Source organism: Neoarius graeffei, chromosome 10, assembly GCF_027579695.1.
Source record: "Neoarius graeffei isolate fNeoGra1 chromosome 10, fNeoGra1.pri, whole genome shotgun sequence".
Classification (NCBI taxonomy): Eukaryota; Metazoa; Chordata; class Actinopteri; order Siluriformes; family Ariidae; genus Neoarius; species Neoarius graeffei.
In genome coordinates, this window is record NC_083578.1 from 50,145,736 (window position 1) to 50,170,622 (window position 24,887).

The 24,887-nt window shown below is 41.4% G+C and overlaps 1 protein-coding gene across 2 annotated transcripts in view; it reads left to right on the forward strand.

The window, feature by feature from the left end:
- Positions 1 to 24,887, forward strand: part of efna5b (ephrin-A5b) — a 302,082-nt gene that overhangs the window by 274,908 nt on the left and 2,287 nt on the right. For both annotated transcript variants that reach the window (XM_060931859.1, XM_060931860.1), the window contains 2 exons: positions 3,537 to 3,602; positions 3,832 to 3,912. In XM_060931859.1, coding sequence (XP_060787842.1) covers positions 3,537 to 3,602; positions 3,832 to 3,912 — 147 coding nt within the window. The remainder of the gene's footprint in view (positions 1 to 3,536; positions 3,603 to 3,831; positions 3,913 to 24,887) is intronic.

Sequence of the window (24,887 nt, forward strand, 5' to 3'; positions counted from 1 at the left end):
TTATAAAATAACAGTAGTATATAAGCTACTTGGTATTGATACTACGGACTTCCCGGGCTTTAACGTGTAAGGGAAAAAAAAAACTTCCATTGCATTTGAATGGCCCGTGCGCTGAGAATGTCACTATCCCATACTATATATTTATTTACTTAATTGTAACACTAAATAAATAATTAGGCCTACATAAAAATAATAATCTACTAATAACGATAATTTAATGGTAATACATTTTAAAAACTACCGTATTTCCGGACTACACATCGCTCCGGAGTTTGCATCAGCCAAAAAATGCATTATGAAGACGAAAAAAACATATATACGTCGCACCGGAGAGGATGCTGCGTAAAGCCACACTGCTTGACCCCAGGTACAGAGGCGACCACATGAGCCCCCAAGCACTTCGCTGTACAAAATGTGAGCTGATTGAAGAGGTCGTGGCAGAAATCATTCATTCAAGTGCAACACCCGGCCCGGCACAAGGCGGAGAAGAGGAAACGGGAGAAAGCGCCGCGGCAGTGCCCAAAAAAAAGAAGGCGTCTTTGGGGAGCCTTTTAGGCTGCTGGGCCATAGAAGGTTCACGCTGCATGCTGCACGCTGCACGCTACACGCGTGTAAAGAAAAGTGGACAAACGTAGCATGACTTGCTCTGGGCCATAGAACGGCGTTCACGTTGCACGCTGCACGCTGCACACTTCACGCGTGAAGCGTAAAATGAACATGCACACTTTTTTCTAGGCGTGAAGACGGAAATTCCAGTCAATGCATGCGGTCACCGCCGCGCCAGCCAATCAGAACGGGTCTAGGGAGATAACGCTATGCTTTCAGGGGAAAACTTCAGAAAAAATATAATTGAATGGTATAATTGAAAAATAGTTCTTCATCGGGATTGTCAAGCAGATTATAGAATGTTCGGTGAAATTCACCACGGGTTTCTCTCAGAAGGAAGTGTTCTCGGCTCCAAATTCTGTTCCTTTTTCTCTTCCTCTGTCTCAGTAAAAGCAGAATGAGGCAATCGTCGTCATCCGAAGAGTCCATATTGTTGGTTACTCGGTCAAAGTAGAACAGACGCAACACTTGAACATCCAAGCATGAAGTTTAATGGCCCAGGGTCCGGTTCTTCACGTGAACGTGTAGCGTGCAGCATGCAGCGTGCAGCGTGAACCTTCTATGGCCCAGCTGCCTTAGGGAAGAGGGGAGCCAGAGAATCCACGCTCACTGACGAGCAAAGAGCTGAAGCAGAAATGGCCATCTACCTGCAGGAAAGTGCAATCGATGGGGAAGAGGATCCACTGATATGGTGGAAAAATAATCAGTGCAGGTTTCCGTTAATGGCAAACATCTCAAGAAAATATCTGTGCATATGCGCTACCAGCACGCCGTCAGAAAGAGTTTTCAGCACCGCGGGTAGTGTAGTCACCCCAATCCGCAGCTTATTAAAGCCAGAGAAGGTTAACATGTTAGTTTTCTTGGCCAGAAACATTGAAATTTAAACATGTTGGAATACACGGCCCTCTTAACCTTTTAAGTTATTACATTTTTTGCGTGTTTCGGGAAGCCATGTTTTCTGTTTGTTTTATTATTTTGCTTGCTCTTATACCCATGTTCTCTGGTTCTTTATTGTTCTGCTGTGATATCATAGTGAACTGCATGACGATTTCTTTTAAAGCTTTTGCAGTAAAAATGGCATAGCCATTTAAAAGTTCTGTCTTTGTGGCAGCATTTCGTGCAGTATACCTTCCGTTATCTTGATCTTGATTTGTTGTTCAACTTTTAATAAACGTGTTTACAGAAACACCTTCGTGCCTATTCATTTTATAGCCTTTGTACTGCAAAGTTAATGCTTTCGCTGAAGTTGAACGTCATACAGTTGACAATGAGCATGTTTCCCGACGCACTACGACCAGGCTTATTCTATTTGCTCAAATATTTAACATTAATACAGACATGTAGAAAAAAAAACGAAGGCAAGCTATAGCCTCAAGATATAAATAATAATAGCCTATTAATAATAGAATAATAATAATAATAAATAATATAATAATAGGCTAATTAGTCCTATTTGTAGCCACACAGTATTTTAATTGTCATGTCTGACTACTTAAACTCTAATGCATATTAGTTATATTCGTGATTTGATCATTTACCGTGCAATCCTGCTAAATTTTTAGGTCAACAGGCCTAAAGAAGGTCAGTGCATGTTTCTGACAAAAAAGGGGCGTGGCATCGCGATGGTTACTATCCATCGTGATGGTGGGTCATAAATGACGATGGACGATGATATCGTCCATTGGCACAACCCTATTACACGCCTTACTCTTGGAGTGATCTTTGTTGGTCGACCACTCCTGGGGAGGGTAACAATGGTCTTGAATTTCCTCCATTTGTAAAAAATCTGTCTGACTGTGGATTGGTGGAGTCCAAACTCTTTAGAGATGGTTTTGTAACCTTTTCCAGCCTGATGAGCATCAACAATGCTTTTTCTGAGGTCCTCAGAAATCTCCTTTGTTTGTGCCATGATACACTTCCACAAACATCTCATCTCATCTCATTATCTCTAGCCGCTTTATCCTGTTCTACAGGGTCGCAAGCAAGCTGGAGCCTATCCCAGCTGACTACGGGCAAAAGGCGGGGTACACCCTGGACAAGTCGCCAGGTCATCACAGGGCTGACACATAGACACAGACAACCATTCACACTCACATTCACACCTACGGTCAATTTAGAGCCACCGGTTAACCTAACCTGCATGTCTTTGGACTGTGGGGGAAACCGGAGCACCCAGAGGAAACCCACGCGGACACGGGGAGAACATGCAAACTCCACACAGAAAGGCCCTCGCCGGCCATGGGGCTCGAACCCGGACCTTCTTGCTGTGAGGCGACAGCGCTAACCACTACACCACCGTGTCGCCCTTCCACAAACATGTGTTGTAAAAATCAGACTTTGATAGATCCCTGTTCTTTAAATAAAACAGGGTTCCCACTCACAACTGATTGTCATCCCATTGATTGAAAACGCCTGACTCTAATTTCACCTTCAAATTAACTGCTAATCCTAGAGGTTCACATACTTTTGCCACTCACAGATATGTAATATTGGATCATTTTCCTCAATAAATAAACTACCAAGTATAATAGTTTTTTTCTCATTTGTTTAACTGGATTCTCTTTGTCTACTTTTAGGACTTGTGTGAAAATCAGATGATGTTTTACAGTAGGTCATATTTATGCAGAAATATAGAAAATTCTAAAGGGTTCACAAACTTTCAAGCACCACTGTACATCCAAGATTGTCTGATCTTGCTGAGCTTCACTGTCAAAAGTGGTTAATGAGTCTCTAGCAAGTTGTTTATGATGCTTGGGAAATTGTGTTCTAAATCTAAATCTGGTTTAAAACTACATTTAAACTTTTCTGTAACAATCATTGCTTTGAATTCAAATAACTGATCTGAAATTAAGGTTTCTGAGAGTAGAGAATTGAATTGATCAGAATTCAACTGAATTGAATGGAAATTGTATTTGTTTTCTGTGTTGCAGCATCCATGGTTACAGAGAGTGGAAGAAAAGGTTGTCTTAAGCTGAAAGTTTTTGTCAGACCAGCAAGTAAGTGCCATCAGTTACTTGTTGCCATAAATACATTTAGTGAACATTACAACTGCTTTTCCTGATTTTTCACAGCATATTGGGTATAAGTTGTTTAAGGTTAGATTATTAGCTTTTACCTAATGGCAGTGGCTAGCCTCTTTTTTTTTTTTTGTGGGCTGGGAGAGACATCTTGGGATCACTAACATGTTTGGCTTATAAGATTTCTCTTACTTCTTCTGTTTTCTAGACAGCTGTGTGAAAATCATAGGGGTTCATGATCGAGTGTTTGACGTTAATGACAAAGTAGACAATTCATTAGAACCAAGAGGTTAGTATGGCTTGGATTCTCTTTCTGTTTCTCTTTCCAGGATTTTCTTTCTGTGCTGTGCCCTTGTCCTTGTCTCTGTGCTCTGTCCCTTTTGGAAAAGAACATCTCATCTTATTATCTCTAGCCGCTTTATCCTTCTACAGGGTCGCAGGCAAGCTGGAGCCTATCCCAGCTGACTATGGGCGAAAGGCGGGGTACACCCTGGACAAGTCGCCAGGTCATCACAGGGCTGACACATAGACACAGACAACCATTCACACTCACGGTCAATTTCGAGTCACCAGTTAACCTAACCTGCATGTCTTTGGACTGTGGGGGAAACCGGAGCACCCGGAGGAAACCCACGCGGACACGGGGAGAACATGCAAACTCCACACAGAAAGGCCCTCGCCGGCCCCGGGGCTTGAACCCAGGACCTTCTTGCTGTGAGGCGACAGCGCTAACCACTACACCACCGTGCCGCCCGGAAAAGAACATGTTTTCAAATTTTAGTGCACTGCATGTGGGGCCCCTGTTGCTGATTTGATGGTATATTACTTGATTGTCTACAATGTATGTCACTGATTTTATCTTAATATTTGGCGTAATTGGCATTCTATCAATAACATCAAAATAAGTCAAATTTATTGCAATTCCATCCATATACACATACGATATCTCCAAACATCTCCAAGATCTTGTTACAATATACAATACAATACAGGTGCTTTGTACAGATGACTGATTAAAATGCAAATAGTACAGCAGGTGTATTGTGTTTTCCTGCAGAACAGCTGTTTCAGGAAAATAACAAGCTTTACTGGAACTTTACATGTAAACATGAAAACCTGAAAAAAGCTGAGCAACTGATTATGCAGATTACATGAAACGGTAACCATTACAGCAAACAGCATATGAGATAATATTTTACACTTTACCATTTAGAAAATATATACTTTATGGCAACAAACAAACAAAAAAACTCCAATAAATGAATATATACTGTATATAAGATTACCGTATTTTCTGGACTATAGAGCACACCTGTATATAAGCCGCATCCGCTCTATTTAAAAAAAAAAAAAAAAGATATACAAGCCGCACCGGGCTATAAGCCGCAGATATCTATGTTGAAAAATTAGATATTTACTGCATGCACAGAACGATTTTGTACTGTAAATGTACATGTATGTACCTGAACAGATTCTTTCCGAACAGTGCCTTTTAACACGGCAGCAACTTTGCTGATTAAAACGGAACAGAACCAAGAGAAAATAACCGGTATTTATTTACCTTCATTTCTCCTGTGTTTGAAACCACAAGTCACTTTAATCATCTTCGCTGGATTTGAAAATAATTACGTTAGTAATTTGTCGTGCGTGTTCTATCTGCTAAAGATCTGCTAATTCTTCTTTGCATTGATTTTTCGTCTATCTTATTTTTGATTCTACTTCCGGTTAGAGTGCCCCTAGCGGTGGAAGAAAAATCCACAGAATAGCCGCACCTTTGTATAAGCCGCATGGTTCAAAACCTAGGAAAAAAGTAGCGGCTTATAGTCCAGAAAATACGGTATTAGTTACTGGCTGCTTCAGAAAGAAAATTATTTAGTTTAATTCTATATAAAAGTACTTGTTCAGCTATGTTAGATTATTTGTGCTTTCTTGCTTTTCACTTGTGTGAATACAACAGCAGAGGCTCCAACTCTCCCGCCGTGGGTGGGAGATCCCCCGCTTTAGGGAGCATTTAGAAAATCCTCCCGACCTCCCGCTGACAACATAAAAATCTCCTGCCCGCCCTTACTACTCATGATTAGTTAAAAAAATGTATAACTTGATATGTTTATGTTGACAAAAATTAATAGTTGACTTTCCGCTTTTCGTGTGTCTGACATTGTATGGGTGGACTCAAGTGTGTACCTCGCCCTGGCCGTAGCCAGCTATGAGGCCACCGGGGTCCGGACCTCGGTCATTTTTAATAGCTGAAAATACATTTGTACGTTAAATATTCAACTGTATAAAAAATAAAGAATAACATTAAAACGTCTCCGTAAAAAGTGCATTGTTAATTATGTTAAACGTTGATTCTGTCTTCTGTGTCTGTTTCGTGCGCGCGGCTCTGAGACCAAGAACATAAAAACGAATGTGTCATGCTTTGTATAACTTTGTATTTAGTTTGGTATTTCTCCACCTGGTGGTTGTTTATGGGTAACACACTCTTCCTTAATTTCTACTAGCTGTTTCTTTTCATTGGTTGTTTTAGTCATGTGATGCAGTCAGGTCATAGCCCAGGAAAAACAAAAAGGGAGACCCTGTAGTTGACAAATTACATGTGATCAGAGTGCAGCTACAGCTATCTTACTTTCCATCCCTCATTTGTGTCTAGGAAAGCATCGCTTTTTTACAAAGAAATCTGTTCAAGAGAATGATGACAACAGTAAAGACATTTCAATCTTACTCCAGCCTCTGACTTTCTCTTGGAAGTTTGTTCGCTATCTGTCAATTCGTGTATAGATGCATACACACGTTGAGGACAGAATAGTAAAAAAGCGCCTTTTCACACGGACACAAAAGCAACTGGAAAAAATAAGGAAGGCTGCAATTCATGATGTCACACACCAGTGAAGCTGGATTGGAACGATTGTCCACTGATGGTGGTGCCACAGTACAAGACCCTGCACATGAAGCTAGATCACAGCATTCCAATTCATCAGCCTCTTCAGCTAGCAGAGCAGCAGCCAGGGCTCGTGCTAAAGCAGAAGCTGCACGTGCACGTGCCACCTTTGTTCAAAGAGAAGCCGATCTGAAGATAGAAGAGGCTCGTCTAGCAGCTGATTTAAAGGTCAGATAAAAGGCATAGCAGCTGAGTTATCAGCATTGGAGCATGAGAAAGAGGTTGCAGCAGCCTTAGCAGAGGCTGAAGTTCTTGAGGCAGCAGCAGAGATTGAGATTGGACAGGGCAGTAGGAGTAACCATGACGTAGTTTCTGTCGCCATTCAACGCACTCGTGACTATGTTGACCAACACTCCCAATCGCACCACGGTGGTGCAGAACTCCCCGTACATCAACCATATACACCGTCTCTACAGCCACTCAGCAAATCTGAAGTTCAACCAGATCTGACAGCCTTCCAGCCTTCACCCACGAACAATCCTTATGTAACAAAGCAGTTTGAGAGGACGACACAGACAGCTCGTCGCCAACCTCCTGACCCACTTCCCACTGGTAAGCTGCACACTTCCCCTTTGAACAGAGGCTCATTACAGCCACGTACTGATGACAGGACTGGTATGGGTGATGTTGCAAAGTACCTGGTACGCCAAGAGCTTGTGAATTCTGGTCTCACAAAATTCAGTGATCGCCCAGAAAATTACTGGGCATGGAAATCCTCATTCCTTAATGCTATTCGAGGACTATACTTGACTGCCAGTGAGGAGCTTGATATCTTAACAAAGTGGTTAGGACCTCAGTCTTCAGGATATGTTATGAGGATCCGTTCAGTGCATGTTGCCAACCCTACCATAGGCTTAAAAATGGCCTGGGATCGCCTAGAAGAGTGCTATGGCTCCCTGGAAGTAATTGAGAAAGCTGTCTTTGAGAGGTTGGACAACATTCCTAAAATCAGTCACAAAGATCCTTTAAAGCTTAGGGAACTGGGCGATCTCTTAAGAGAGTTAGAATCTGCCAAATCTGAAGGCTACCTGCCTGGGCTCTCGTACCTGGACACTGCCAGAGGTGTCAACCCTATTGTTGAGAAGTTGCCACTAAGCCTTTAAGAGAGGTGGTTAGCCCAAGGCTCTCAATACAAAGAGCAGAATGGCGTCCCCTTCCCTCCATTCACATTCTTTACAAACTTTATATGTAGTGAAGCACGCAGAAGAAATGACCCAAGTTTAGTCTCTCAACAGTGCCCACAGCTTCAACAAACAGTCCCTGTAAGTTCTCCACAGGTTCAACGAAGTCTGAACGATGGGAAAAGAAATCAGTTTACGTCAAAAGTCATGTCTCTGCCCACAAAACTGAAGTTGCATCGCATCAGCCAGTTTCTCAGTCAGACAGTGGAAACAGCAAACAGAGTGACATTGACAAACAATGCCCCATCCACCACAAACCTCATCCTCTAAAAAAGTGTAGAGGCTTTCAGAGCAAGCCACTCGAAGAGCGTAAAGCATTTCTCAAAGAGAATGGTATCTGTTTTAAGTGTTGCTCTTCCACCACGCACCTGGCAAAGAATTGTAAGGCAGTCTTGAAGTGTAGGGAATGTGAGAGTAATGGTCACCTTGCAGCGCTTCACCCTGGACCACCCCCATGGAACATAACTGATCCCGCCTCAGAACATGGAGGGGAGGGAGAAGGAGAGACACCCCAGCCAGCAGTCATGTCCAAGTGCACAGAAGTCTGTGATGAAGGTAAAGAGCCCAGATCCTGTTCTAAGATCTGTCTGGTGAAGGTATATCCCAAGATACGCCCAGACCAAGCCACCAAGATCTACGTTATTCTAGATGACCAGAGTAACAGGTCCCTGGCTAGGTCTGAATTCTTTGACTTCTTTCAAATTAGAGGATTGAATTCCCCATACACTCTTCGCACATGTGCAGGAGTCACTGAAACATCTGGGAGAAGAGCCATAGGGTTTATAGCAGAGTCATTGGATGGAATGACGAGTGTGATGCTTCCCACACTCATCGAGTGCAACCATATGCCAGACGACCGATCGTAAATTCCTACTCCAGTGGTTGCACAGCATCACCCTCACCTGAAGTCTATTGCTCACAGGATACCACACCTAGATCCAGAAGCACAGATACTTCTACTTCTGGGACGAGACATCCTACAGGTTCATAAAGTCAGAGAGCAACGTAATGGTCCTCATAGTGCCCCCTATGCCCAAAGACTAGACCTAGGATGGGTTATTGTAGGTAATGTCTGCTTGGGCTCAGCTCATAAGCCAGTGGCTGTGTCTTCCTTCCGAACTAATGTGCTTGAAAATGGACGTCCATCTCTCCTCAGTCCATGCCCCAATCGTCTTCAAGTCAAGGAGAAGCTTAGCACTAAAACACAGCACTGCACTTCTCACCTTAGTCTTGCACATAACATCCCCGTCCACAATGCTAATAACCTCGGCAATGCAGTCTTTGAGAGAACCAAAGATGATGAAAAGGTTGGTCTCTCCATTGAAGACAGGCTTTTTCTGGAGCTCATGGACAAAGAAATGTTTATAGATGACACGAACAGCTGGGTAGCGCCCCTTCCATTTCAATCCCCACGGCGACGGCTCCCGAACAATCGAGAGCAGTCTCTCAGTCGCCTCACCTCTCTTTATTGCACCCTAGAAAGAAAGCCTGAGATGAAATCTCACTTTTTCAACTTCATGCAAAAGATTTTTGATAACAATCAGGCAGAGTTAGCACCCTCGCTGCCAGAGGGAGACGAGCGATGGTACTTGCCCATCTTTGGTGTTTACCACCCTCAAAAGCCAAATCAGATCCGAGTCGTCTTCGACTCCAGTGCTCAGCATCATGGCATCTCTCTAAATGATGTTCTACTTACTGGCCCGGATCTGAACAACAGCTTACTGGGAGTTTTGTTGCGCTTCTGGAGAGAAGCAGTGGCTGTGATAGCAGACATCGAACAGATGTTTCACAGTTTTGCAGTGAGAGAAGATCATCGAGATTTTCTTCGCTTTCTCTGGTTCAGAGACAACGATCCCAACAAAGAGATTGTTGAGTATAGAATGAAGGTACACATATTCGGCAACAGTCCATCACCTGCAGTAGCCATCTATGGGCTTCGCCGTGCAGCACAACATGGAGCAAGTGAATATGGCATGGATGCTAAACACTTTGTACAGCGTGACTTCTACGTTGATGATGGTCTTATGTCAGTTCAGTCAGCTGCTGATGCCATTAGCCTGCTGCAGAGGACACAAGAGATGCTTTCTGCTTCCAACCTATGTCTCCATAAGATCGCATCAAATGACCCTGTCGTTTTGGAAGCCTTCTTGCCAGAAGACCATGCAAAGGGTCTACAGAACTTGGACTTTAATAACTCAACAGTCATTCAGCGAAGCTTAGGGCTTAGTTGGAATCTGAAACATGACTCCTTCATCTTCAAAGTGGCAGCCACTGAGAAACCCTTCACACGTAGAGGTGTTCTAGCCACCATGAACAGTCTGTTTGACCCCCTTGGACTTGCTGCACCAGTCACTATTCAAGGGAAATCCCTGCTGCGAGAGTTGACCAGCAGTGAGACTCTCGACTGGGACAGCCCTCTTCCAGAGGAAAAGGAAGAGGAATGGAGGATGTGGAAAGACTCCTTACAAGACCTGAGTGAGTTCACAATACCAAGAGCTTATACCACTGCTACCCTTACAACTGCTAAAAGGAAGGAGCTCCACATCTTCTCAGATGCCTCTGTGAAGGCCGTCGCTGCTGTAGCCTACCTGAAAGTCATCAGTTGTGATGGAGAGAGCCATGTGGGATTTGTCCTGGGAAAGGCAAAACTAGCACCTATGAATGCCCTCACTGTCCCAAGGTTAGAGCTGAGCGCAGCTGTATTGGCAGTGGAAATGGCAGAGCTGATAGAGAGCGAGTTGGACATTATTATAGACATGTTGCGATTCTACACAGATAGCAAGGTTGTCTTGGGGTACATATATAACCAAACCAGACGGTTCTATGTTTACGTTTGCAACAGAATACAGAGAATCAGGAAATCCATCAAACCCGAACAATGGCGCTACGTCTGTACTACCGAAAATCCAGCAGATCATGCTACTCGATCTGTACCTGCAGCTGAGCTAGCCAACACGACATGGCTTACAGGACCTCCATTCCTGTCCTTACCAGAAGGTGTGCCCACTTCAGAAGAGGGGTCATATGAACTTATTGATCCAGATTCTGACACTGAAGTACGTTCTCATGTCATTGCACTTTCTCTTCCGCCATCTGATCTGGGATCTCATCGCTTTGAGCGGTTCTCATCCTGGAAATCTCTGGTACAAGCCATAACATCCTTGATGCGCATTCTTCAGTCCCGAAGGAGTACAACCAAAGTGAAGCATAAGGACTGCGGAAGCAGTTATCAGTGCAAAGAGCCCCATACAGCAGAACAACTGTCAAAGGCACAATCTCTCATAATCAAGTGTGTACAAAGAGAGACCTACAACAAAGAGTTTACCTGCTTGACTGCCGGCAAGGACATTGCAAAGGACAGTCCTCTGAGAAGGTTGAACCCCTGTGTGGATGAAGACGGTCTTCTGAGAATAGGAGGTAGACTCGAACATAGCACACTCAACACAAAGGAAAAGTTTCCCCTCATCATTCCAGGCCATAGTCACCTTGCCAAGCTGCTCGTGAGGCATTACCATGAAAAGGTCAAACACCAAGGTCGTATTTTCACAGAAGGGTCTGTCCGCATGGCAGGATTCTGGATCATCGGAGCTAAGAAATGCATCAACAGTACTCTTCACAAATGTGTTGTGTGCAAGAAACTTCATGGGAGAACTGTTGAACAGAAGATGGCAGATTTACCCCCAGATTGTTTGAGTACTGAACCACCTTTTACTTACGTGGGACTTGATGTGTTTGGTCCTTGGACAGTCACCACAAGACGAACCTGCGGGGGTCAAGCTAACAGCAAAAGGTGGGCTGTACTATTCACATGCATGAGCACACGTGCAGTGCACATAGAACTCATTGAAGCAATGGATACATCGAGTTTTATTAATGCTTTACGACGATTCTTTGCTTTGCGAGGACCTGTTAAGCAAATCCGCTCCGACTGTGGAACCAACTTCACAGGTGCCTGCAAAGAGTTGCATATGTTCCTCACTGATCCTGAAGAGCCGAATGTGAGGAAGTACTTGGGTGAAGAAGGCTGCTCTTGGGTCTTTAACCCTCCTCATTCCTCCCACATGGGGGGAGTTTGGGAGCGAATGATTGGCATTTCCAGATGTATACTGGACTCTATGCTCAAGCAAACCAGCTCTTCACGTCTAACTCATGAGGTGTTGTCTACTTTAATGGCAGAGGTCACTGCGATCATTAATGCCAGGCCCCTTGCACCTATCCCTTCAGACCCGGATTCGCCCTTCCTCTTGACCCCTGCTTCACTACTGACACAAAAGGGGTGTATTCATCTTCCTCCTCCAGGGATCTTTGACAGCAAAGACCTCCATCGCCAACAGTGGAGACAGGTGCAGCACCTAGCTAACACCTTTTGGAATAGGTGGAGACGGGAGTACCTTCCTACACTTCAAAGCCGTAGCAAGTGGCAGAACTTACGGCCTAACCTCAAGAAAGGTGACCTGGTTCTGCTTAAGGATAACCAGGCGAGACGGAATGAGTGGCCCATGGCTCTGGTGACCAGGACATTCCCTGACCAAGATGGAAAAGTCAGAAAGGTCGAACTGAAGGTCGCCAAATCTGGATCAGCAAAGACTTTCTTAAGACCTGTCTCTGAGACAGTCTTTCTGAAAAGTGCTGAGGATACAGACTGAGTTGGTTGTTATTGTTAGACATGTTCTAGTTATTCAGATAATGGTATTTAATCAATACCAGGCGGGGAGTGTCATACTTTGTATAACTTTGTATTTAGTTTGGTATTTCTCCACCTGGTGGCTGTTTATGGGTAACACACTCTTCCTTAATTTCTACTAGCTGTTTCTTTTCATTGGTTGTTTTAGTCATGTGATGCAGTCAGGTCATAGCCCAGGAAAAACAAAGAGGGAGACCCTGTAGTTGACAAATTACATGTGATCAGAGTGCAGCTACAGCTATCTTACTTTCCATCCCTCATTTGTGTCTAGGAAAGCATCGTTTTTTTTACAAAGAAATCTATTCAAGAGAATGATGACAACAGTAAAGACATTTCAATCTTACTCCAGCCTCTGACTTTCTCTTGGAAGTTTGTTCGCTATCTGTCAATTCGTGTATAGATGCATACACACGTTGAGGACAGAATAGAATGAGCGTGCGACTCGGGGGAGGAACGCAGTGCAGCAGACACGGGGTTTTCATGGTAACCATCAGCGCACTTTCATCAAGCTGTTAAATTTACATTTTCGAAGCAGCGCAGTTGTAGCCTACCTTGTTTGTGATTTTAAAAATAAATCATTCAATAAGCCAAAGCAATAGAGTGGAAAGTTTTAACTTATGTTTGTCTTGGATAACTTTGCCTAAAACATGGTGGTTTATACTGATTTTTTTTTTCCCAGAATTTTTTTTTTTGTGTAGGTGTAACGGATGCCAGATTGTTAATGTATCTTAGTTACATAGGCTACATGGTTAGGGTATCTTTTGTCCTCATTGCTTGGGCCAGATCAAACCATTAAACAAGCTTAAATTATTCTTACTTTTGCCACGTACATGATTTTTTTTTCAAAACTGATGATATTCAGTTCAAACACCATTAAAAGTCATTTCAGGAATAGATCTCTTGTGTGACGTGTAATTCACCCCCTCATTTAAATACAGTATGTAGAAAATTTTTAGGCACACGCCCTGCGCTCGCATCACGGACCTCGGTGATTTTAAAATGCTGGCTACGGCCCTGATCCCGCAGTATATGCCGATTCCCCGGTTGGTACACCGATCGGCGTAACGGGAGGATTGGAGTGAATGCCGGAGGCATGCGCGCGCAGATCAAGCGCGCATATGAATCGAGCGGAATTCGGTGCGCCGCGGGGTCATACTGAGCCACCCAGTTACCGATAAAGCGTACAGATGGCGCTATTAATGATATGCATGAGAGAACGAGAAAACCCACGACACTCAATCATTTTGTTTGTTTTTTTGCGTCTGCATTTATCGCCTGCTCGTCTTTAACTTTATGTTCTCTTGAATGAGATAATGAAACGAAGTTCCGTTGGTGGAAATGGCGAAAGCCAAACTACGAAGAAAAAATATCAGAAAATCATCAAGATAAAGTTCGGATCGCCCGTCGTGATGGTCGCCAGGGACGAATGGCGGACTACTTTGGACGGCAACAAGACGACCATCTGACGAGGTTAGATCACAAGACCAGACGTTAGATTCTAACGAACTTGTCTGACTTTTTTTCTCTGACTTTTACAAACTTAGACTTAGAAATAGAATATTATTAGAAGAACATTATCATCAGAGGGTTTACCATTGGCAATTTCTAATAGTCATTATTGACATTAACATTGACTTTAGGCATATTAAAGTTTGGTCTATAGTCACTGGATTTATCAAGATCTGTTACTATTAATAAGATTTAATTGACACAAAATTGACACGAAATGTGGTGAATCATTCATATATACACACACATCATTATATATACACACATTATATATATATATACATAAAACTCACCTTCGCGCCTACGGCGCTCAAACTTGTCTCCTTCTGAGCTACTTGCAGAGAGGGAGAATCTCCCTCTTTGCAATTTCCCAAGTTGGAGCCTCTGCAACAGGGACATGTAGTACCTTTAACCCTGCACATGAATATACGTATATCTGTTGACATTTTCTCTTCTTTTTCCTTTGCAGTTTGTGAAACGCATTAAAAAGACTCATTTAAGAGTCTCAGCACTCAGTATGTGTAAACATAAACAGTCATATATTGAAATCTGGATATTAACACCGCTGTGATTGATGATCATGGTGTAGCTTACAAGCTGAACAAGGGTTTTAGAGTGCATGTTTATCCAAACCATACACAAATCCCTTTTTTGGGTCAGCATGGAGCCATTGATTTATTAGTTTTGGTACAGTGTCTTGCAAAAGTATTCATCCCCCTTCATGTTTGTCCTGTTTTGTCGTATTACAAGCTGGAATTAAAATGGATTTTTGGAGGGTTAGCAGCAGTTGATTTACACAGCATGCCTACTATTTTAAAGGTGAAAATTTTTTTTTTGTTACAGAAACAACAATTAAGATGGAAAAACAAATCCGGAGTGTGCATAGGTATGAAACCCCTAAATAAGATCTGGTCCAAACAATTCACTTCATAAGTCACATAATTAGTTGATTAAGATCCACCTGCGTGCAATCAAAGTGTCACATGATCTGTCACATGATGTCTGTATGTTCAACCTGTTCTGGAAGGACCCTGATTCTGCAACACTACTAAGCAAGCAACATGAGAACCAAAGAGCACTCCAAACATGTCAGAGGCAAAGTTGTGAAGTACACGGAGTGCAGAATTATTAGGCAAGTTGTATTTTTGAGGATTAGTTTTATTATTGAACAACAACTATGTTCTCAATCAAACAAAAAGACTCATAAATATCAAAGCTGAATATGTATGGAAGTTAGAGTGGGGTGTTTTTAGTTTTGGCCATTTTAGGAGAATATGTATGTGTTCAGGTAACTTTCACTGTGCAGAATTATTAGGCAACTTAATAAAAACCAAATATGTAGCCATTTCACTTATTTATTTTCAGCAGGTACACTGATATGACAACTCCAGATTTGCAAATAAACATATCTGACATTCAAACACAAAACAAAAACAAATCAGTGACCAATATAGCCACCCTTCTTCATGAGGACACTCAAAAGCCTTCCATCCATAGATTCTGTCAATTTCTTTATCTGTTCACGACCAACATTGTGTGCAGCAGCAACCACGGCCTCCCAGACGCTGTTCAGAGAGGTGTACTGTTTTCCCTCTTTGTAGACCTCATGTTTTATAATGGACCACAGGTTCTCTATGGGGTTTAGGTCAAGTGAACAAGGGGGCCATGTCATTATTTTTTTCACCTTTCAGACCTTTACTGGCTAGCCACGCAGTGGAGTATTTGGACGCATGAGATGGAGCGTTATCCTGCATGAAAATCATGTTCTTCTTGAAAGATGCTGACTTTTTCCTATACCACTGCTTGAAGAAGGTTTCTTCCAGGAACTGGCAGTAGGTCTGGGAGTTGAGTTTGAGTCCATCCTCAACTCGAAAAGGTCCAACAAGCTCGTCTTTGATGATACCAGCCCATAGCAGTACTCCACCTCCACCTTGCTGGCGTCTGAGTCGGAGTGGAGCTCTGTGCCCATTACTGATCCAGCCACAGGCCCATCCATCTGGCCCATCAAGAGTCACTCTCATCTCATCAGACCACAGCACCTTAGAAAAATCAGTCTTAAGATATTTCTTGGCCCAGTCTTGACGTTTTATCTTGTGTGCCTTACTCAGTGGTGGTCGTTTTTCAGCCTTCCTTACCTTGGCCATGTCCCTCAGTATTGCACACCTTGTACTCTTTGACACTCCAGGAATGTTGCAACTCTGGAATATGGCAGAACTGGATGCTAATGGCTGCTTGTTAGCTTCACGCTTGATTTTCCGCAGATCATGTGCAGTTATTTTGCGCCTTTTTTTTCCCCACACGCTTCTTTCGACCCTGTTGACTATTTGCAATGAAACGCTTGATTGTTCGGTGATCACGTTTCAACATCGTCGCAATTTCAAGAGTGCTGCATCTGTCTGCAAGACATCTCACAATTTTATACTTTTCAAAGTCTATGAGATCTCTCTTCTGACCCATTTTGCCAGAGGAAAAGAGGTTGCCTAATAATTATGCACACCTGATATAGGGTGTTGATGTCATTAGACCACACCCCCTCTCATTACACAGATGCACAGCACCTGATATACTTAATTGGTAGTAGGCTTTCAAGCCTAAACAGCTTGGAGTGGGACAACATGCATTAAAAGGATGTTGTGGTCAAAATACTCACTTGCCTAATAATTCTGCACTCAGTGTATAGATCAGGCTTGGGTTATAAAAAATATCCCCAACTTTGAATATTGCAAGGAGCACCATTAAATCCATTATAGCAAAATGGAAAGAATATGGCACCACTAAAAACCTGACAAGAGAAGGCCGCCCACCAAAACTCACAGACCAGACAAGGAGGGCATTAATCAGAGATGTAAAAAAAAAAAAACCCACCAAAGATAACACTGAAGGAGCTGCAAAGATCCACAGCAGAGATGGGAGTATCTGTCCACAGGACCACTTTAAGCCATACACTCCACAGAGTGGGGCTTTATGGAAGAGTGGCCAGAAAAAGCTATTGCTTACGAAAACACATTTGGAGTTTGCCCACCAGCATGTGGCAGACTCCCCAAACACATGGAAGAAGATTCTCTGGTCAAATGAGGCTAAAGTTTATCTTTTTGGCCATCATGGGAAATGACGTGTGGCGCAAACTCAACACCCTGAAAGCACCATTCCTATAGTGAAGCATGGTGGTGGCAGCATCACGCTGTTGGGATATTTTTCATCTGCAGAGACAGGAAAGCTGGTCAGGACTGAAGGAAAGATGGATGGCACTAAATACAGGGCAATTCTGGAGGAAAACCTGTTTGAGTCAGCCAGAGGTTTGAGACTGGGACGAAGGTTCACATTCCAGCAGGACAATGACCCTAAATATACTGCTAAAGCTACACTGGAGTGGTTTAAAGGGAAACATTTAAATGTCTTGGAATGGTCTAGTTAAAGCTCAGACAATCCAATTGAGAATTTGTGGCATAACTTGAAGACTGCTGTACACCAACGCAATCCATCTAACTTGAAGGAGTTGGAGCAGTTTTGCCTTGAGGAATGGGCAAAAATCCCAGTGGCTAGATGTGCTAAGCTAATAGAGACATACCCCAAGAGACTTGCAGCTGTAATTGCAGCAAAAGGTGGCTCTACAAAGTATTGACTTGGGGGGTGAATACCTATGCACACTCCAGATTTCTGGGTTTTTTTTCATCTTAATTATTTTTTGTATCACAATTAAACAACAATTAAAGGCATATTGTGTAAATCAAATGGTGCTAACCCCCCAAAAATCCATTTTAATTCCAGCTTGTAATGCGACAAAACAGGACAAACACAAAGGGGGATGAATACTTTTGCAAGACATTGTACCTAGGAACTGTGTGGAAGCGTTGGTTGCATGCATGTCTGCCTGTCTGATGCTCTACCAAGTCAACCAGTCAGCAAACATCTCCATCTGCACTAGCATATTTGTCTCTTTGTGTTCTACATCTGTTGCTGTTAACTCCTCACATTCCCTGATAGTATTTCTGCTTTTTAGAAACATCACAGGCTTTGATGATTTTTTTTCAACTTGCCCCCCTGAGCTGAAGAACACAATACAGAACATATAATGACCTAATTTTAACCTTTGTTTTTTTTCTTTACTAAAGATGAACAGTGCTAAAATCATGAATTTCATACTAAAGCTTACAGAAAATGTTTTAAGACTGGTCTTTGCAAATACGCAAGCAGAACATAATAGAGAATCAAGTTAAAGCAGATCTTATAAGCTAACATTATGTGGCTAGATCATTCTATAGGATATGTACTGTTTACAATATTGCAGAATCTATACACTGTGGTATGATGCAGTAAGAGCTAGTTATTCTATTCTAATAATACTTGTGATCCTGAGCAATCGCAAGTCAAGATACGAGTCAAACACTTGACTCGTATCTTGACTCCCAGCAAGTTTTTGACTTGTATCTTGACTCGCGATTGCTCAGGATCACAAGTATTATTAGAATAGAATAACTAGCTCTTACTGCATCATACCACAGTGTATAGATTCTGCAATATTGTAAACAGTACATATGAGTGTCCTGACCAGTGATGGGAATAACGGCGTTAGAAATAAACGGCGTTACTAACGGCGTTACTTTTTTTAGTAACGAGTAATCTAACTAATTACTTTTTACATCGTTATAACGCCGTTCCCGTTACTTACAATAAAATACTATGCGTTACTTTATTAAAGCTGTTTTCATCTGGCACGCTGCTCGTTCAGCCTTTCTTTACTCTGCTTTAGTGTGGGGCGGGGAGACACGAGACAACAACACAGTAAGCCAATCAGAGTAGATTTGGACAACATACGTAGGTAGGCCACGCCTACTGCACTACTGCGCGCTCTTTCAATCGGAAGACACAGCGATGGCGAGCGGTCAGCCCAACACTGCGCTTTCACATTGGAAATACAGCCATTACTTTTCATTACTTGAAATAAAAGGCAAAAATGTCTACGTGCAATGCACATTATGTCGAGGAACAAAGCATTTGTCCTCGTCAGTGGCCAGTAATTAGTAACATAATTTTAATAACTACAAAAATATATTACATTTGATAGATGTCTTCTCACATTGTCCCACAAAAATATTAATATAGTGTAGATAACATTACTAATTGGTTCTGTTAAGTGTCCATTTCAGTCATTAAACACATTTAACATTTCACTTTTATTATGATTACACTAATTGAATTTGATTTTTTTTGAGGGGGAACAAAATGTAACGGAATAATTACTTTCCCTGGTAATTAGTTACTTTTATGACAAAGTAACTCCGTTACTAACTCAGTTACTTTTTGGGAAAAGTAACTAGTAACTATAACTAATTACTTTTTGAAAGCAACGTGCCCAACACTGGTCCTGACACTGTTTTTCTACTAGAGAGAACAAAAATTATGTAGCTTTATTAATAATATCCCATATTTTATATATAGAAGTCCCAACAACCTGGTTTATTATAAAGCACTATATTTACATCATAAAGCTTCAGGTATCATAACCTGATTTTAAATAAGTAAGCAAGTTAATAAGTTGCCTACCTGTAATCTAGTCTACTGACATTAGTGACACAAAGAATTGTACATTTACAGTGGAAAAAGAATTATCTCTTTGTTTATTATCCACATCAGTCTCTATTTCCTGAGGTAAAATTCTCTTCTATTAAACATGAGCTTCATCATCACTTTTACATCAGTGGAAAAGCAATCGTTGATTGCTATTATTCAGTTATTTTCTGTTATACAATGTCCCATATTTTTATTAGATGATTCAAAGCATTAAATTGTTTGTCAGTTGTCATCGTGACCGTGAGTGCTCTACTCTGTTTTGAAGATTGTGACCATGCAGGTGGATTACAGGCTATTAATATAAAAACAAAGAATTGCTTTTGGCAAGCCATTAACCAAAAGACTTGAATGGAGCTTAAAATTCATTACTTGATATAAGTACTTGGGTAGAAAGGTATTCGGCTTCTTTAGACAGGCTGGCTGTGTTCACCACCACACTGGTTAAACTTACTCCCAGGCAATGTGAGAAAGTAAATGAAAGCACAAAAATTAAATAAGTGGATATACCTAGATGTAGATTTAAATTGTACTTTAAGAAAGGGATTAAAAAATATATATATATATATATAGAGAGAGAGAGAGAGAGCGGCACGGTGGTGTAGTGGTTAGCGCTGTTGCCTCACAGCAAGAAGGTCTGGGTTCGAGCCCCGTGGCCGGCGAGGGCCTTTCTGTGCAGAGTTTGCATGTTCTCCCTGTGTCCGTATGGGTTTCCTCTGGGTGCTCTGGTTTCCCCCACAGTCCAAAGACATGCAGGTTAGGTTAACTGGTGACTCTAAATTGACCGTGAGTGTGAATGGTTGTCTGTGTCTATGTGTCAACCCTGTGATGACCTGGCGACTTGTCCAGGGTGTACCCCGCCTTTCGCCCGTAGTCAGCTGGGATAGGCTCCAGCTTGCCTGCGACCCTGTAGGACAGGATAAAGTGGCTAGAGATAATGAGATGAGATATATATATATTGGCCAAAACCCTTTTTTGGCTGTTCATCAGGATTCAGAATTCTTTGGCCCGGTTGGGTTTTCCCAGACTGCCACATAAATATGAAATTAAAAGGTGATTATAGTATTACTTGTGCATACATCTGCTATCTCGAGAATACAGAAGCATTATTGGAGGGTTTAAAGTCTCTGTTACCATAAGTGTTTGTATTAACAGTGAAGGGGGAAAGTATTCAGATTCTTTTTTTTTCCGTTATTCTAAATATTACAGTGCATATATCCAATTCAAGTTTACACACATTGTCTTTTGACTTTGTACTTATAAATATGAACAAAAAATTATGTATTCATAATCATAAACAAATATATGTTAATGATGATTTATAGATTTATAAAAATCTATAGGGGGAAGTATTCTGACATTTTATTTAAAAATATACATTAAAAAAATTAAGGTGTAGATATCAGTCTAGCATCGAAACTAGCACAGGTTTCAGTGTAGAAACCATTGTAAGACAGGGTTCACATGTGATTCATGAAATAGTTGTATCTCCTCTATTCATAACGTAAGAATGATCTGGCATTGATAACTGTGGCTGTTGTAAACCACTGTCATTTAAATATCATGCCCCTAAATATTCTCAGCTTAGAGGCCCCGCCCCTAGACTTTATGACATGGAGATGCGGAATATAGACAAGAAGAAAAACGTCTCTGCCCTCAAAATAGAAGCTCTAACGTCTCAAGTACAGTTATATGAATTATTTCTCTTTGGCAGCCTGAAAAGTAGCATAATAGGAAATCATTAAGTAGCATCAGAGGAAAAATACAGTATGAAAAGAAATCACTGTCGCCGTCAACAGCATTTCCATTTCCAGCATTAAATATTTAATGTATACTCCTGTGATATGTATAGCCTCTATACTGCATTTAATAATAATGATATAATAGCTTATATTGTAAATCTTTACATGTAGGTAGAGCTGGGCGATAAATCGATTTTATCGAGTAATTCGAATTTACAGTTAAGGACGATATGTTTTTATGAAAACCAGCTTTCTGGGGCGTCGTGGCTCAGTTGGATAAGATGCCATACCATAAAACCGGGGACCCGGGTTTGATTCCGACCCGAGGCCATTTCCCGATCCCTCCCTGTCTCTCTCTCCCCCTCATTTCCTGTCTCTACACTGTCCTATCCAATAAATGTGAAAAAGAAAACCAGTTTTCTCTCAGTTTTAACTTCCGACACTCCCCTCTGCGCATGTGCAGAACGGATCGGGCACTGACACTCATGACACTATCACCCTCCTCCTGCGCACTTGCCATAGACACAAACAACATGGCAGCGATTGGGGGAAAGCCACAACTTCTGCCCAAGAAAGGAGTAACTTCCTCCGTGATCTGGAATTGGTTCGGTTTTGCAGCGTCGGACGCAGACCAAACAAGTCCTCGTTGTAAGGTGTGTTTCATTCCAACACCTTAAACAGAAGCATGCAGCGGAGCGGGAGAAGTGCTGCTCCCAGCGGAATGAACACAGCCGCAGCACGAGCGCACCATCCAAAGTAAAGCAAGCAACCGTCCCGGACACATTTTCGAGCTGTGTGCCTTATGATAAGAATGGGGCGTGGTGGAAGGCAATCACAGATGCTGTCACAATGTTTATTGCAAAAGACATGGTGCCCATACATACGGTGGAAAAGTCGGGATTTTTTTTTCTATTTTGTCAGTTTTATCGAAAAGGACACAATTTTATTTATTATTATTATTTATTTATATATTGTTTCGCAGTCCAAATCCTACGCTCTGATTGGCTGGCGAGCAGGTCTGTATCCTACGGTACAGACCCCGGTTACAGACCTCTGGCGACTCGCTCGGTCACAACAACAAACATAGTAGAATTTTTTTGTCAACATTTATCTTTTTTTATAAGATTTATTTATAATATCAAAAATATTATAAAATAAAAAAAAATGCCAGCATTTCTCAGGAGAATAGCATTAATTTTACAGCATGGATAGTGATAACGACAGTCTTCACAGTGAAAGTGAGTTTTACTACCCTGAGAAAGAAGAAATAAAAGAAAACATTTCAGGAGAAAGCTAAAAACCTGTAATTTGCTAACACCAAGCAAAAACATGGCTGAATCCTGAATGACTCAATTTTGTATAAATGGGGGACTACATAGGCAGCAAAATGTAGTTTTTTTTCCTGCCATGGAATTGCACTTGTATACTGAGGTGGAAGCAATTTGCATTACAGCGAAAGCTAAAATCCTCTAACTTGCTAACAGTTTGATTTCATTAGTTAATGAGGCCCATTTTGGGCCATGTTATCCTAATACATAATATTACGTTAGGTAAAAACTTTAAACCAGTACAATCTCTTCTTCAAAGTTTCACCAAATGGCTTTATTTATGCAATATAAAAGGTCATAATACTGTATAACTTTGGTCGAGCAAAAACACTGAGCAAAAACATAGCTGAATCCTGAATGACTCAATTTTGAATAAATAGGGGACTACATAGGCGGCAAAATGTAGGTTTTTTTTCCTGCCATGGAAGTGCACTTGTATACCGAGGAGGAAGCAATTTGCATTACAGCCATGAATGAGGATTCAAAATGGTGGCTTGGCTCGGTTTTCCCTTTTGGGCGCTCTCGTTTTCTGTTAGAATTTGGTAAAGAAAAAATAAATATATTATTTACCAGCTTAAGGTCGGTCTGTATCATGAAATACAGTGACCTCGGCCTTGAATACTGACCTCGGCCTTGAATGAGGGCCTCGGTCAGTACTTTCAAGACCTCGGTCACGGTATTTCACGATACGGACCGACCTTAAGCTGGTAAATAACATATATATATATATATATATATATATATATATATATATTTTTTTTTTTTTTTTTTTTTTTTTTGAGGGGGCATTTATTATTATTTTTTTAAGTTTGAGGGTGCATTGTGTCAGTGCCAGTTTGAAACTAAGCTATGTTGGAGAACGCGTTCTAAAAGTTACTGTACGTTCTCACTATTTACAATGGCATGGTCTGCCATCTCATCTACAAGCTTATTTTTTGGCTTCTTTTTGGTTTCTGGTTGCACTTTAACCCCAAAGGGGAAATTTAAGTGAAAACAAAATAAAGGTAAAACTTTTTTTGAACCATTTCTCTGTCATCTGTAGTTTAATTTTTAGTAGGGGGGAAAAATTGATTAAAATCAAAAATCGGATTTTTTGTGAAAAAAATCGAAGATTTTTTTTTAGGCCATATCGTCCAGCTCTACATGTAGGTGAAGAAAAAGTGGTTAGATCGCAAACTCTCCACCAAAAATTACACAGTTGTGGAATTTCTTTCCTTATTTTAATCATGTTTCTTTCAGATCAATCAGAGCCAAGCACCAGTGGTGTTCAGCCTTCAGCTAGACAAACAAGCCTGGAGCCTCACAGAGCCAGGCATCTGTGAGCTGTGAGAGTGCAAGCATGTGTCCTCCGCCCCCGTGCTGGCACACAACCACCCTATGCCTTGAGAGATGAAAGCAACTTAATAGCCACTCGTCCCTGTCCATTTAAAAAAAAAAAAGACTCATAGATGTCTTCTAACAGAGCCAGATGTGCCACTGCCGAGATTTGATGACTGGCAAAGCTCTTGTTTAAATACATGTCTGAATAAGCATCAACAGTTACCCTATGCCATCAGTTAGCCTAGCCATTGCATTAATTGCTTGATTTGAATTGCTTGTAATTATGTCACCAGTAGCCTAGTTTAACAGATAGCGCAAAATGAAAGTGAAATTAATCTCACACCAAAAAACTAACTTCTTTAATTGCAAACAATTTGAAAATGCCTATTTAGCCTATGTTTGGGATCTATGACACATTGTATATAGGCCTTTACAAAATACAATATTTTGCCCTACACTACATATTTTTAAGTGATGAATATGTGGCTGCATATGCTTAGATACCAGTCAGAATATATGGTCTAATAACAATTTCTCACTCAGCCAGATCTACTATGCTGCACCGCATATCTGCACTGACTCAAAACTTACCTACATAAAGTGAGACTTGGCGTGAGATTTGATCATAGCTTCTGCTCAAATCCACAGTTATAAACACTGAGCTTTGTAGGTTTTCTGTACCCCCAGTTTTCTGTTATACTTTTTTTTCGTAAATGAGGGCCACTATATTTTCAGGTGGTCCATGTGTTTGTGTTTCCGTAGACTTATCCAACAACCACAAGATAAACTAATATTACATTTTAGCATTGATCCAAACATAGTCAAAGTATATTTTAAGGGTATTTGAGGCATAAATTAGTAACAAGAAGGAATAGACTTGTTGTCAGGAAAGGTATCCCCATTGACACCACTGGCATCAAGCTCGACTTGCTTAAATATACCTTTGTTTATGCTTATGAATACATACTGCACTTTTTGTTTTTTTGGATTGAGA